Source organism: Notechis scutatus, chromosome 4 (assembly GCF_049901735.1).
Source record: "Notechis scutatus isolate UNSWTSFEM ecotype Mainland chromosome 4, rNotScu1.2, whole genome shotgun sequence".
NCBI classification, from domain to species: Eukaryota; Metazoa; Chordata; class Lepidosauria; order Squamata; family Elapidae; genus Notechis; species Notechis scutatus.
Window position 1 is genome coordinate 72,592,627 of NC_142012.1, and position 12,757 is coordinate 72,605,383.

A 12,757-nucleotide genomic window follows, 5' to 3' on the forward strand; every position below is an offset into this window, starting at 1 on the left:
TATTTCGGCCTTAAGTTCTAGTTGGATATTTGTAATTTCTTTCATCCAAATTCTAATTTTTTTCCAGTATTTTTTACTTTTTGGGCAAAGCCACCAAATGTGGAAGAAGGTACCCCATGTTTGCTTACATTTCCAGCAAGTCAGACTTAAGTTTGGGTATATATTAGCTAATCTTGAGGGTGCCAGGTACCACTGGTAACATATTTTATATTGATTTTCTTTATAGGCAGCTGATTTTCTTCCGCTAATGCTGCATAGAGTTTTCCTAAATTTTTATATTGTAGGTATTTCTTATCCTGAGCTCTAATGTGTACCTCCTGGAGGCACACTATATCCATTTTTTGTTTTACCAATTTCTTTAAGGTTTGATTTCGTTTAGATGGAGAATTGAGTCTATTTACATTTACTGACATTATTTTCAAATTATTTTCCATTTTCGTTCTTTGTTTTTACTACTTAGTTCCTGTTGTTTTTTTCCTGTTTGTGCCTTTGTTCTTACTCTGTTCTCTTCTTGTGGTCTTTCTTCTCTTTTCTCTACCTCTCCTTCCTGCTCTTTTTCTTTTGTTTCTAATTGTTGGTCTTCTTGGCTGCTCGATTCCAATTCTTCTCTGTTGCTGCCCGCTTCTTCTGTTCCTACCAGTTGGGTGTGGAAGTCTTGAGCTTTTTCCAAGGTATCTATCTTAATCTTGCCACGACACCAACATTCCCTCAGGTGTTATCCATCTAAACAGTGTGTTATTTTTATTAAGTCGAGCGGCTGGAAGCGATATTCTTTCTCTTGTTCACACACTCTTTTCGGGATTTGCTTTAGCATAATAATTTCTTTTCCTCTATAGGACATAGGCTCATCTCTGGTGATTTTGTAGATTATATCCTTCACTTTTTTTTCTCGTGCAAAACGGATATGGACCTCCTTTGACAATCTGAATCTTCTGGCATAATTCGTGTAAACCCGGTAAACTACGTCCAATTCGTTAATTATTTCACTCTTACCTCTTTGGAGAGCTTCTGTGATTATTTCAGCCATTATTGCTGTTAAGTCTTCTTCCTTCGTCTCTTCCACATTCTGAAATCGCAGGTAGAATGAGGCTCTCTCCATTTCCAGCTGGATCAAAGTGTTTTCCACTTCCTTATTCTGTTCTTTCATTTTCTGGTCCACCGATTCCAACTTCTGTTCTGTTTTTTCTGTTCTCTTCTCAATCATTTGCAATCTTTTCACTTCCTCCATTTCTATCTTCATTTCTTCGTGGTTTCTAGTCATATTTTCCTGTAGCTTTATCATTGTTTCTTGTATAGATAATAATGTAGCCTGCATGGTCTGTGCGTCATCACAGAGGTTGTTTTGTCTGTTGTGAACATTCCTTCTATAGATCTTTGTGTAGATGGGGATGGTATAGCTGTTTCTGGAACGGGTTTCTTCCCAGTCTTCACTGTAGTTGTTGTGGAACTTGTCATTTCTTGCAGTATTTTGTGTTGCTGTCTTTAGTATTTTTTCTATCCTTTCCCACAACACCATTCAATGTTCTCCTGATTTCTACTTCTATTTCTTTGTTTTTTTTTTCTTACCTTGCAATCTACAGTTCTATATCTTCTATTATACCTCGGGTAGTCCACTAAGTTACAACAATTACTTATGCTATGTAATTTTACTAATCAATCCCGTTAATCAAAATAACACTCATAATAGTGATTTAATTGTTCTATTGGTTCTAATTATTCTTATATACTTCTGTTATATTTATAACTTAATATTTTAAATAGTTAAATGTATAATTAAATATTTAAACAGTTAGTTAATTAGCAATTTAAGATATACTTGTACAATCAATATCCTATTTCTAACAATCAATATAATTCTATAAAGTCACAGTTCAATATCCCAATATACTTTTGATAACAATTATACTTTGCTAAGAAAAACAAACTGAATCCAAGTTGTATCAATTTTTACAATCCTTTTACGTTCATTATATTATTTTCTTTAAATTGTTTTGCAGAACCAATCCTTTAATTGTAAACTCTTCTTTAAATTCTATTCAATATTACCTATATTAACACAAATGTTTTAATATTATTAACATTGAATATAATGCACCACCAAAAGAGAGGTAAAGAAAAAAAGAAAAAAAGAAATTTAACCACAATATTTTTAAATGTAATATTCCAACCTGACATTTGATTTTGAACAAAATTATTTTTTGAAACTCCAATCAGGTTGCTGTATCTTGCTGTAGTGCTGAAAACTCTAGTCTTAAAAGAGTTAATTTTAACTTTCCACTTTCAAAATGTCCAGCTCTTACAATTGTGCAGTCACAGTCACTCTCCTGTCCTTATTTTTTCCTCTGCTTCTTTGTTTCGTCTTCTGCAACAATGTTATTCTTTTGAAAGCTCGAGGAATTTCAACCACACTCTCAGTTTAACCACTTTCACCTCCTCCAACAGAACACAGATAATCTTACTTTTTCTTCTCTTTTGTTCTTTCTTCACAGTTGCTGGCACCCCCTTTCTTCCTCTCCCTGTTCCGCTCTCCTCGTTATTTCAATCCATGTGCCACCTTGAACTTTCACTTTTACTGTCACTTTCTGGGCTCTCTGTCTCTTAGCACTTTCCCAAAAACCAAACTCTTTCGCTCTCACCGCTTTTGACACACCGTTCTCTCTCTTTGCTTCCCTTTCTGTCTTGCAGGACGTCAGATCTCTGGGTTGGCCATTAAAGTCCGACTCTCCAGCTCCAGCGGCTCCTCCGCTTGCGCTGTTGGGGATCACACCTTCCCGCTACGGCTCCGAAGGTTCCCCTCTTCTTCGCTGACCCCCCCCAGGGCCGGTTTTTGCCTCGGATGGTCACAGATCGCTGGATTTCGGCAACGGGAGGCAAAGCGCTGTCACCCTGTGCTGTTCGGTCCCACATCACCACCAGAAGTCTAATTTCTCTAAATCTATGGAGCTGAGGATTTTTCTTTCCTAGGAAATGAACAGAGGCAGCCCTGGCACATGGTTTTGAAATTAATTTGCCCTAGAGATGGCACCTGAGAGACAGTGTACGATCACTCTATCTTTCTCTATATATTTAAGTGCATCAGTAAGTTTTTGGATTGTCTAAAATTGACTAAAAGTGTCAATTTACATTAAATCACCAATATTTCTCATAGAAAAAGGAAATGGAAAAATATAATGTGGCAGTGTTAATAGTTTTGGCCAGCAGGGTACTGTAGGATGCCATCTAGGCCGAAAACGGGCCATATGGGGGCTGCCCACACATCCTGTGCCCCGTTTTGGCCAGCAGGGTGCTGCAGGAGGCTGTCCGTCCTGTCTCCCCATCTACCAGCCCACAATCTGGCCCTCCAAGATATCCAGTTTGACCCCTGCTCTAGACAAACAAATCTTCCACAAGCTTCAACTTACATGAGAAATTCTTAAACAGACTGGCTGCCAAAACTCATTTGAATTCCACTTTCAATCTTATGAAAATGAAGGTGTTCAGATGTTTTCTGCCTGTCAATTGTGACAGAGGGAAACATAAAGAACACTTGGAAAGCAGCATTCTGAGCACTCAATAACTGCTTCCTTCTTAAAGAGAACTGAATAAATTGGCTATGGCAATGGGGTCCACCAAATCAAAACCAAATCCAACTAAATAGTTGGTTGACAATCCCACAGTTAATAAGTGAGATGATTTCTTATTTTAGCTACTGGCCAGGTTCAATAATATCTCCAAATTCTGGTGCTAAAATATATGTATACTAAAATATATGTATACTGCCATCTACTGTAATCTCTTGGAGTTCAGTTGGATAGCCTCAGTAGACAGCATCCATTTTATTTGTGGCTTTTTCAATGCCACATTTGTTGTGTTAATTTGACCATAATGTCTTCATTTAATAGGCTTCTTAGTTCTGGTTTATTATATTGCCTGGTGCTTTTGCTTTAATATCAAATATGCTGTTGACATTTTTGTTCTTATATAAATTCTCACAGGCCACTGTTTCCCAAACTGGATGGCTTTGTGATGTGTGGACTTCAACTGCCAGAATTCCCCAACTAATATAGCCATTGCTAAGAATTCTGACAGTTAAGGTGCACACATCTCGAAGGCATATGGAGTGAAACTTTTCAATAATCCTTTAACTGGGTTGATTTAAAATGCCTCTAAGAATTAGTGGAGTCACATTCAATGAGAAAAAAGCTAACATTAGTAACTTTTACACTTCCAGTGCTGTTTACAAGTTCCATGATCTTCTGTTCAGGAAGTTTAATAGATACGGAGCGGGAAAGCAGGTTAGTGAAGATTCTTTGGGGAAGTGAGGGGAGCTGGGCGGGAGCTGGAAAGCAAGTGCAAGGCAAACCCCCCAAGGGCTCTAGGCAACTGGTGTTGGAATGGGAGTAGTGGCAGGAGGTGCCCCACTGGCCACCGCCACTGAGTGAAGAGGGCTGCTCCAGCTGCCACCATCTCACTTCACCAGCATCAGGCTCTGCAGGCCAAGGGGCTTCGTCTTCCACCCCTCCACCACTTTGCTTCATCCTCCACCCCACCACCACCTCGCTTAATGGCCACGACACTGGTGCATTGCTCAGCCTTCTGCACTGTTGCGGTGGCAAGGAGAAGAAGCATCATCCTCCACCCCTCCTCATTTCATCCTCCACCCCTCCCAATGCCTCACTTTGTGGCTGCAGCACACCCCCACCTGCCTTGTATTGGCAGCAGCCAAACAGAATGGGCAGGTGGCCAGCTGCACAGGCTCTTAAGTAGGACTTACTTTATTTTTGGGGCAGGTCCTATTTTCGGGGAAACACAGTAGTTCCTAATAATTTCCCATTTCACAGTAAAATAATGTATTAAGACACTTAAGAATAATGTTAGAACAATTAAAATACATTTTAATGAAACATACCTAGAGGTATTTGAGCTATCTGACAAAGGCATATCCAGACTGACTGGACTGTTGCTATTGCGATCACTGCTTTCATAACCAGATTCCATCCTTTGGATCAGACGAGGATGCTGATCCATTCTCTGATGTGCACCACGCCCTAAAGTCCATTGTTTATACCTGTTGGACCGCCTTGATTTTGTTTCACATGCTGGCTCCTTCAGCTCATCTTCTATAAATTCTTTGGCTGACAAAGATATTATATGAAATAAAAGGTAAATGGAATTCTTTCACTTAGTATTCCAATACAGTTCAGTTTCTGGAAGCACAAATTTCAGCCCCAGAAGCTCACTGGCTGATTTTGGACTTCTACCACATTTCCCTAAAAGTAAGACCTAGCTTGATTTTTTAGCATGCTCCTAATATAATCTCTACCCCCAAAATAAGCTCTAGTTAAGATCGTCATCAACCGGGGGAGGGGTGGGCAACTACCGGAGGTGGTGAGGGGATGGGGGCCGACAGCAATTGCAGCCTTTGCAGTGATTACCTGTCCAAACAGCAGGCAGAGGCGGGGGGGGCAGGCATGTTATCCAGAGGCACTGCACGGGCTATGAAACAACTGAGTCAGTGGACTGGAGCAGGGGAAAGGCACACAAATAGGATGCATCGCCTGGGCCACAGGCAAGCTGAGAGATGCAAAGATAAGCCTCCCATGGCTGGCTGCCTCCATCTCTTGGCTTGCTTGCAGCTTGTGTAGCGCATCTAGATCGGGTGCCTCCCCCCATGCCTCTGCTGCCATCTGCTGCTTGGACACGTAATCAACTCACCTGCGCTGCACAGGCTGTGCAGCCCCAGAGTGTACCAAGTGGCTAGTGGGCTGCAGCCGCTGCCAGAAGTCAGCCCCTGTGCACTTGCTGCCTTTTGTGTGTGTGTTGGGGGGTAGTCGGGCTGCTTACCCTGATATCATGTTTCCCTGAAAATAAGCCCTAATGCTCATTTTGAACCTTCCAAAATATAAGACCAGGTCTTATTTAGGGGAAAACATGGTAGTCAGCCAATTTACCTCATAAGGTTGATGTTGTGAGTTAAATATGAGTAGGGAATTCTACATACATTCCTTGAGTTTGTGACAGAAAGGAAGGCTATAAAATAACTGAATAAACAAATATTTGCAAAAAAAACTTGGTACCATTCTGCTCTATAATATTTCATCTTAAATCCGTAATTAGATTCACCATAATGTTAGGCTATAATGTACCTTACTTATTTATTTTGTGTGATAATGTGAGTACAGCTATTTAGTTTTTGCATAATAAAAATGCTGAATCAAAAGACAGATTTAAATCTTTTTCGATGCTATACACTGCATGCACAATTATTAGGCAAGTGAGTATTTAGACCCTGTCATCATTTTTATGCATAGTTCCACTTCCAAGCTATATAAACTTGATGTATATTTGTATAATGTGGCCTAAGGAGATCAACACCCTATTTCAATTATTAGGCAGTTTCTTTTCCTCAGGCAAAATGGGCCAAAAACAGATTTACTTGACTCTGAAAACAATTGTAAAAAGTCTTTCAGAGGAATGCAGCACTCTTGAAATTGGTAAGATATTGGAGTGTGATCACAGAACCATCAAACGTTTTGTTGCAAATAATCTACAAGGTCACAAGAAACATGTTGAGAAAAAAAAAGATGCACATTAACTGCCAAAGGTTTGAGAAGAATCAAATGTGAAGCTGCCAGGAACCCATTATCCTCCAGTGCTGGCATATTCCAGAATTGCAACCTACTTGGAGTGCCCAGAAATACAAGGTGTTTGTCAATTTTGGCTGAGGCATTCCACCCCCACCCCTACCCCATTCCTCAGTTGTCACACAGATGGGGGTGAGGATAGAGGTTTGGAATGCTATTCTAAGAGGTGCTAGACAAAGCACTGTCAGAAGCTGGTAGAGCAATAAAGGAGGGGAATGCCTGAAGAGCTTGCCATTTACCCAGTTGGGCAACGTGATCTGCTGACACTTGGGGGAAGGGAATCATTTACTCTTTTATTTATTTAATTAAATACATTTATTTAAAAAGAGAACATATTTAGAACTGGGTTCACATTTGAATGTGCCGAAAAAGAGAATCTTCGAGAAGACTCAGGGAAGATGGTGGATACTGTAGCCACTAATCTAGAAGGGGAGGCCGTGGAGTGGGTGACAAACCTCTATGACGAGATGCACCAAAGTTGAGGAATGCCGGGGCTTTCCTGGAGGAACTATGGACCAGATTCAAAATTGAGACGTGAGTCCAGCAGGCGGAGGTGGAGATACAAGGCTTGAAGGGGCTGCTAGAGAAAGAATACATTAGGGAGTTCCAGAGGGCCACTGGGAAGATACGGTACTGGCCTGAACAATTGCTCATCTACCACTTCAAAGAGGACCCGCACTCCAGACTGTGCAATCAAAATCATACCAGGGATGAAGGAGCCTAAGCCCAACATGTATTCCATGTCCCCTAGGGAGCTGAGGGAATATATCGACAAGAACCTAGCCAGAGGCTTCATCCAACTAGTGAAATCCCGAGTGGCAGCTCCAGTTTTAGGGGGGGGAGAGACAGGACTATGAGATTATGAGTAGACTTTAGAGGGATTAATAAAGTATGTGTGGAAAATATGTACCCCTTCCCTCTGAGGAAAGACATGCTGATACACCTGGCTAAGAGAAAGATATTCACCAAACTAGACTTGAGGGAGGCTTATTACCGGGTCAGGATGAAAGAGGGGGATGAGTGGAAAATTGCATTCAACTGCCCTTTTGGAAGCTTCCAGTTCAAAGTGATGCCGTTTGGAGCCCCCACAGTGTTTATGCAGCTGATTAATGAAGTGCTACACAAGCACTTCAGGGGGTCCTAGTTTACTTGGATGACTTGATGGAAGAATGCGTCAAGATAGTCCGTCAGGTCCTTAAGAAACTACTGGCAGCGAACCTGTACGCTAAGTTGTCCAAGTGCGAGTTCTACCAGACCCGCTTGGACTACCTGGGTTACCAAATGTCAAGTAAGGGTGTGGAAATGGACCACGCAAAAGTGAAAGCCATCTTGGAGTGGCAACTCCCTCGTACCCACAAGCAGCTACAGAGATTTCTGGGTTCGCAAATTTATATTGGCAGTTCATCCCTTAGTTTTCAAAAGTAGCCCTGCTGATCACAGACTTATTGAAGACAGAAGTACAGCATCTAAGCCCCGACCAAGCCAGCTCCTACAATGGACTATGGAATGCCAGAGGCATTCGAAACACTAAAGAGGTTGTTTGCAAAAGAGCCAGCCCTAAAGCACCCCGACCCCGAGAAGCCTTTCATTATCCAAGCTGATGCTAATAATGTGGCCATAAAGGGCCATCCTCCTTCAGAAGAATGGGGGGAGGGACTTACAGCAGTGGCTACACCTCTCAAAAGCTCACTGATACTGAGAAGCAGTGGGTGTTTACCATTTGACGGGCTCTGATGGCCTGGTGGCATTTCCTAGAGATTTGGAGTATGGACTGATCACTGAAAACCTAGAGGCCCTTAAGACCCCTCACAAGCTCTCACCCAAACACATCCAATGGCTGCAGTACTTCAACTGGTTCAACTTCATCTTAAAGTATATCTGGGGAAAGAAACTTCCTGGCCGATACTCTTTTGTAAATGCCCCAGTACAAGAACAGCAGGGAGAAAGTGGTCAATGCAACCATCCCTCTCCCTCAGCATGCAGCCCAAGTGAACATGAGGCAACAAGCCAGAAAACGGTTAGCAAAGCCCAGTGATGAGTTGACTCAAAAACTCAAGGCCTGGTTCAAAGACCACTGCAACTCCTGACCATCAGGGATGGGTTAGCATGGAAAGGGGGCCAAATTGTATGTCCCAAGTACTCTATGAGTCCAGGCTTTGCAGAGAAGTCATGATGCCAAACAAATAGGACACTTTGGATTTTTCAAAACCCTACACCTGGCCAAGAGACAGCTTTGGTGGCCAAGAATGAAAAAGGAATAGAGAGTTATGTGAGAAGCTGCGCAACTTGCATAGTGATGAAGAAGAGACTGGGGAAGCCGCCTGGATTGCTGAAACAAGTAGCTGAGCCGAGCCGACCCTGGGAGGAAATGGCAATGGATTTCATAGAGAAACTTGCTAAGAGTGACGGAAATACAGTTATTTGAACAGTAATTGATCTATTTCTGACATAGCCTCACTTTATAGCCTGTCCCAAACTACCCTCAGCCCACAAACTCGTGAAGTCGTTCCTGAAGCACATCAGGGAGAATCATCTCAGATGGGGGGGGGGTGTCAATTTATGGCCAAGTTTTGTAGGCAATTGGTTCCCCCCAAGGTCTTAGCTCAGCTTTTCATCCAAGTACCAATGGTGCAGCGGAATGAGCTAACACAATGGTGGAACAATACTTGAGATGTTACGTTAACTACCAGCAAAACAATTGGGCAGAGCTCCTGCCAATTGCTGAACTTGCATATAACAATGCAGTGCATAGTAGTATGGGACTCACTCCCTTTAAGGTAGTGAATGGAGTGGAATTTGTCCCAATGCCTGAATATTCTCAGGAACCCCCCTTCTCAATCAGTCTGAAGGAGCGGGTTGATTTGTTGCAGAGCGCTTAGGGACATGTAAAGCAAGCGCTATCTAAAGTAGCAGAGGTTCAAAAACAGCAAGCAGATAAAAGGCGGTCCCCTCAGAGACCATTTCACATTGGAGAAAAGGTTTACCTCTCCACTAAATACTTAAAATTAAAACTGCCTTGCAAGAAGAAGGCCCTAAGTTCCTAAGCCCATTCACAGTAGTGAAAGTCATCAACCCAGTCACAGTGGAGTTAAAACTTCCCCACTTACTGGGGAAAATGCATCCTGTCTTCCACAGCAGGTTATTGAAGCCAGTAATAGGTTTGGAGCTAAGACCAGTAGTTCGGGTTGCTCCCAGTAGAAGGGGAAATGCATTACAAAGTAAAACAAATCCTAGACTCTAGGTCAGGGGTGGGCAAACTTTTTGGCTCGGGGGCCGCATTGACTTTTAAAATTTGACAGACGGGCCGGGTCAGCACAAGAATTTTGGGAATCGCCCCCACCCTTCCCCCTTCTCCTCCTTCCCCTCCCCTCGGAGGCCCCTGAGTCAGGAGTTGCTACCGCCGGCGCGGCTCCGCAGCGGCTCCAGTCCCGCATTGCCTCGGAAGGGAAAGGCAAAAGGAAGAGCTGCGGCGGTGCTTTGAAGCAGGAGCAGCGGCACCAGAGGCTCAGGCTCAGCGGCTCCTGGTTTTGCCTTTTCCTTCCAAGGCAACGCGGGACTGGAGCCGCACGGAGCTGCGCCGGCGGTAGCAACTCCTCACAGCCCCAGCCAGACACCTGAGCGGAGCCCGGGCGGAACTGCCTGTTGCTGCTGCCGGAGCACCGCCGGTCGCCTCCTCCAAGCAGCCTGCCCGCCCACCGGGCTTCCCCTCTGCCGCGCGGCTCGGGGCCAGGCGCGAGCGCCCACGAGTTAAAAGGAAGCCGAAAGTTGCTGGGAAGTTGCTCGGGTGCTGGGAGCAGGCTTTTAAAGTGCCGCCCGAGCAAAGTTTAAGCAGCCCGCCTGCCCGCCGGGCGGAACCCTTCCTGCTCCTCGGCGGAAGACGCTCCAGCCTGCAAACTTTGCCTTTGCAAAGTTTAAGCCTGGAAGCCCGAAACCCAAGCAACTTCCCAGCAACTTTGGCTTCCTTTTAACTCGCGGGCGCTCATGCCTGGCGGAGGGAAGCCTGGAGCCTCCTCCAAACAGTCCGCCCACCCGCCCGCTGGGCTTCCTCCGCCGCGCGGCTTGGGGCCAGGCGCGAGCGCCCGCGAGTTAAAAGGAAGCCAAAAGTTGCTGGGAAGTTGCTCGGGTTTCCGGGCTTCCAGGGCTTTGCAAAGGCAAAGTTTGCAGGCAGGAGCGTCTTCCCGCCAAGGAGGCGGGAAGGGTTCCGCCGGCGGGCGGGCGGGCTGCTTGGAGCGGGCTGCTGTGCGGCTGGGGGCGGCGTGAGCGCCCGCGAGTTAAAGTTGCTGGGAAGTTGCTCGGGTGCTGGGAGCAGGCTTTTAAAGTGCCGCCTGAGCAAAGTTTAAGCAGCTCGCCCGCCCACGGGCGGAACCTTCCCGCTCTTGGCGGGAAGACGCTCCAGTCTGCAAACTTTGCCTTTCCAAAGCCCTGGAAGCCCGGAAACCCGAGCAACTTCCCAGCAACTTTCGGCTTCCTTTTAACTCGCGGGCGCTCGCGCCTGGCGAAGAGGAAGCCCGGAACCTCATCCAAGCAGCCTGCACGCCCGCCCGCGGGCTTCCCTTCGCCCGCGGCTCGGGGCCAGGCGCGGCGACCGCGAGTTAAAAGGAAGCGAAAGTTGCTGGGAAGTTGCTCGGGTGCTGGGAGCAGGCTTTTAAAGTGCCGCCCGAGCAAAGTTTAAGCCTGGAAGCCCGGAAATCCGAGCAACTTCCCAGCAACTTTCGGCCGTTTTAACTCGCGGGCACTCGCGCCTCGCCCCACAACAGCCTGATCCAAGCAGCCCGCCCCGCCCACCGGGCGGAACCTTCCCGCTCCTCGGCGGGAAGACGCTCCAGCCTGCAAAGTTTGCCTTTGCAAAGCCCTGAAGCCCGAAGCCGAGCAACTTCCCAGCAACTTTCGAAGCCCGTTTTAACTGACCGCAGGCGCTCGCGCCTCGCCCTGAGCCGCACGGCGGAGGAAGCCCGGAGCGCCGCTGGGTCGCCTCCTCAAGCAGCCCGCCTGCCCGCCGGGCTTCCCCTCCGCGCGGCTCAGGCCTGGCGCGAGCACCCCAGGCATGATATTCTTCCGATTAAAATCAGAATTCCGATTTTTGGGAATCGCCCCTCCTTTCCCCCACTCCTTCTTCTCCTCCTTCCCCTCCCTCGGAGGCCCCCGAGTCAGGAGTTGCTGGCGCGGCTCGCGCGGCTCCAGTCCCGCGTTGCCTCAGGAAGGGAAAGGCAAAAAGGAAGAGCCACGGCGGCGCTTTGCAACGGCAGCAGCGGCTCCTGGTTTTGCCTTTCCTTCCCGAGGCAACGCGGACTGGAGCCGCGTGGAGCTGCACCGCGGTAGCAACTCCTGACAGCCCCAGCCGGATACCAGAGTGGAGCCCGGGCGGTGCGGCGGAGGCCGCTGAGCGGCAGGAAAAGGGAGCTGGGCCAGCCACAGACCAGCCTCCGTGCAACACGTCGTCGCCCGGCCCGGCGAAAGCAGCGGGCACTCCCGGGCGCGCGGCAGGGGTCTCTTTTGGCCGGCCCGATTTTTTTCAGAGCGGAATATCATGCCTGGCGCCCGCGAGTTAAAACGAAGCCGAAAGTTGCTGGGAAGTTGCTCGGGTGCTGGGAGCAGGCTTTTAAAGTGTCGCCCGAGCAGGACCGCCGAGCCGGGAACGGGCACCAAGGCAGGGCAAGGCTCCACCAGCAGCGGCCTAGCTTTAGGTGGCTCAAGCAGCCCGCCCGCCCGCCGGGTGGAACCCTTCCCGATCCTCGGCGGGAAGACGCTCCAGCCTGCAAGCTTTGCCTTTGCAAAGTTTAAGCCTGGAAGCCCCGGAAAAAGGGGGATCGGCGGGGACTCACCTTCGGAGAGGTCGCACTCGAAGGTGATTTCGAACTCCCAGCCGAGGCCTTTGCAAATTTCTTTTCTTTCCTACCCTAGATCGCTCCGCACTGTTTTGCAGCTTTGGGGCCATGCGGCACAGGGCAATACGCCACACCTAGTGATTTTTTTTCAGGGGCGGGCGGATTGGACAGACCAATGGCAGTTTTTTTTCAGGGCGGGCCGCATTGGACAGACCAACGGGCCGGATGTGGCCCCGGGCCGTAGTTGCCCCCCTGCTCTAGGTTGTATAAGGGGAAGCTACCGTATCTAGCTCAGTGAAAGGGTTACCC

General features: G+C 47.0%; 1 protein-coding gene and 1 long non-coding RNA gene across 3 annotated transcripts in view; one reads left to right on the plus strand and one right to left on the minus strand.

The window, feature by feature from the left end:
* The window catches only part of USP54 (ubiquitin specific peptidase 54), a 153,725-nt gene that overhangs the window by 27,659 nt on the left and 113,309 nt on the right, over positions 1-12,757 (minus strand). For both annotated transcript variants that reach the window (XM_087963735.1, XM_087963736.1), the window contains exon 14: positions 4,889-5,114. In XM_087963735.1, the coding sequence (XP_087819861.1) occupies positions 4,889-5,114 (226 nt within the window). The remainder of the gene's footprint in view (positions 1-4,888; positions 5,115-12,757) is intronic.
* LOC148130779 (uncharacterized) overlaps positions 1-12,757 on the plus strand; it is a 201,150-nt gene that overhangs the window by 17,710 nt on the left and 170,683 nt on the right. The window lies entirely within an intron of this gene.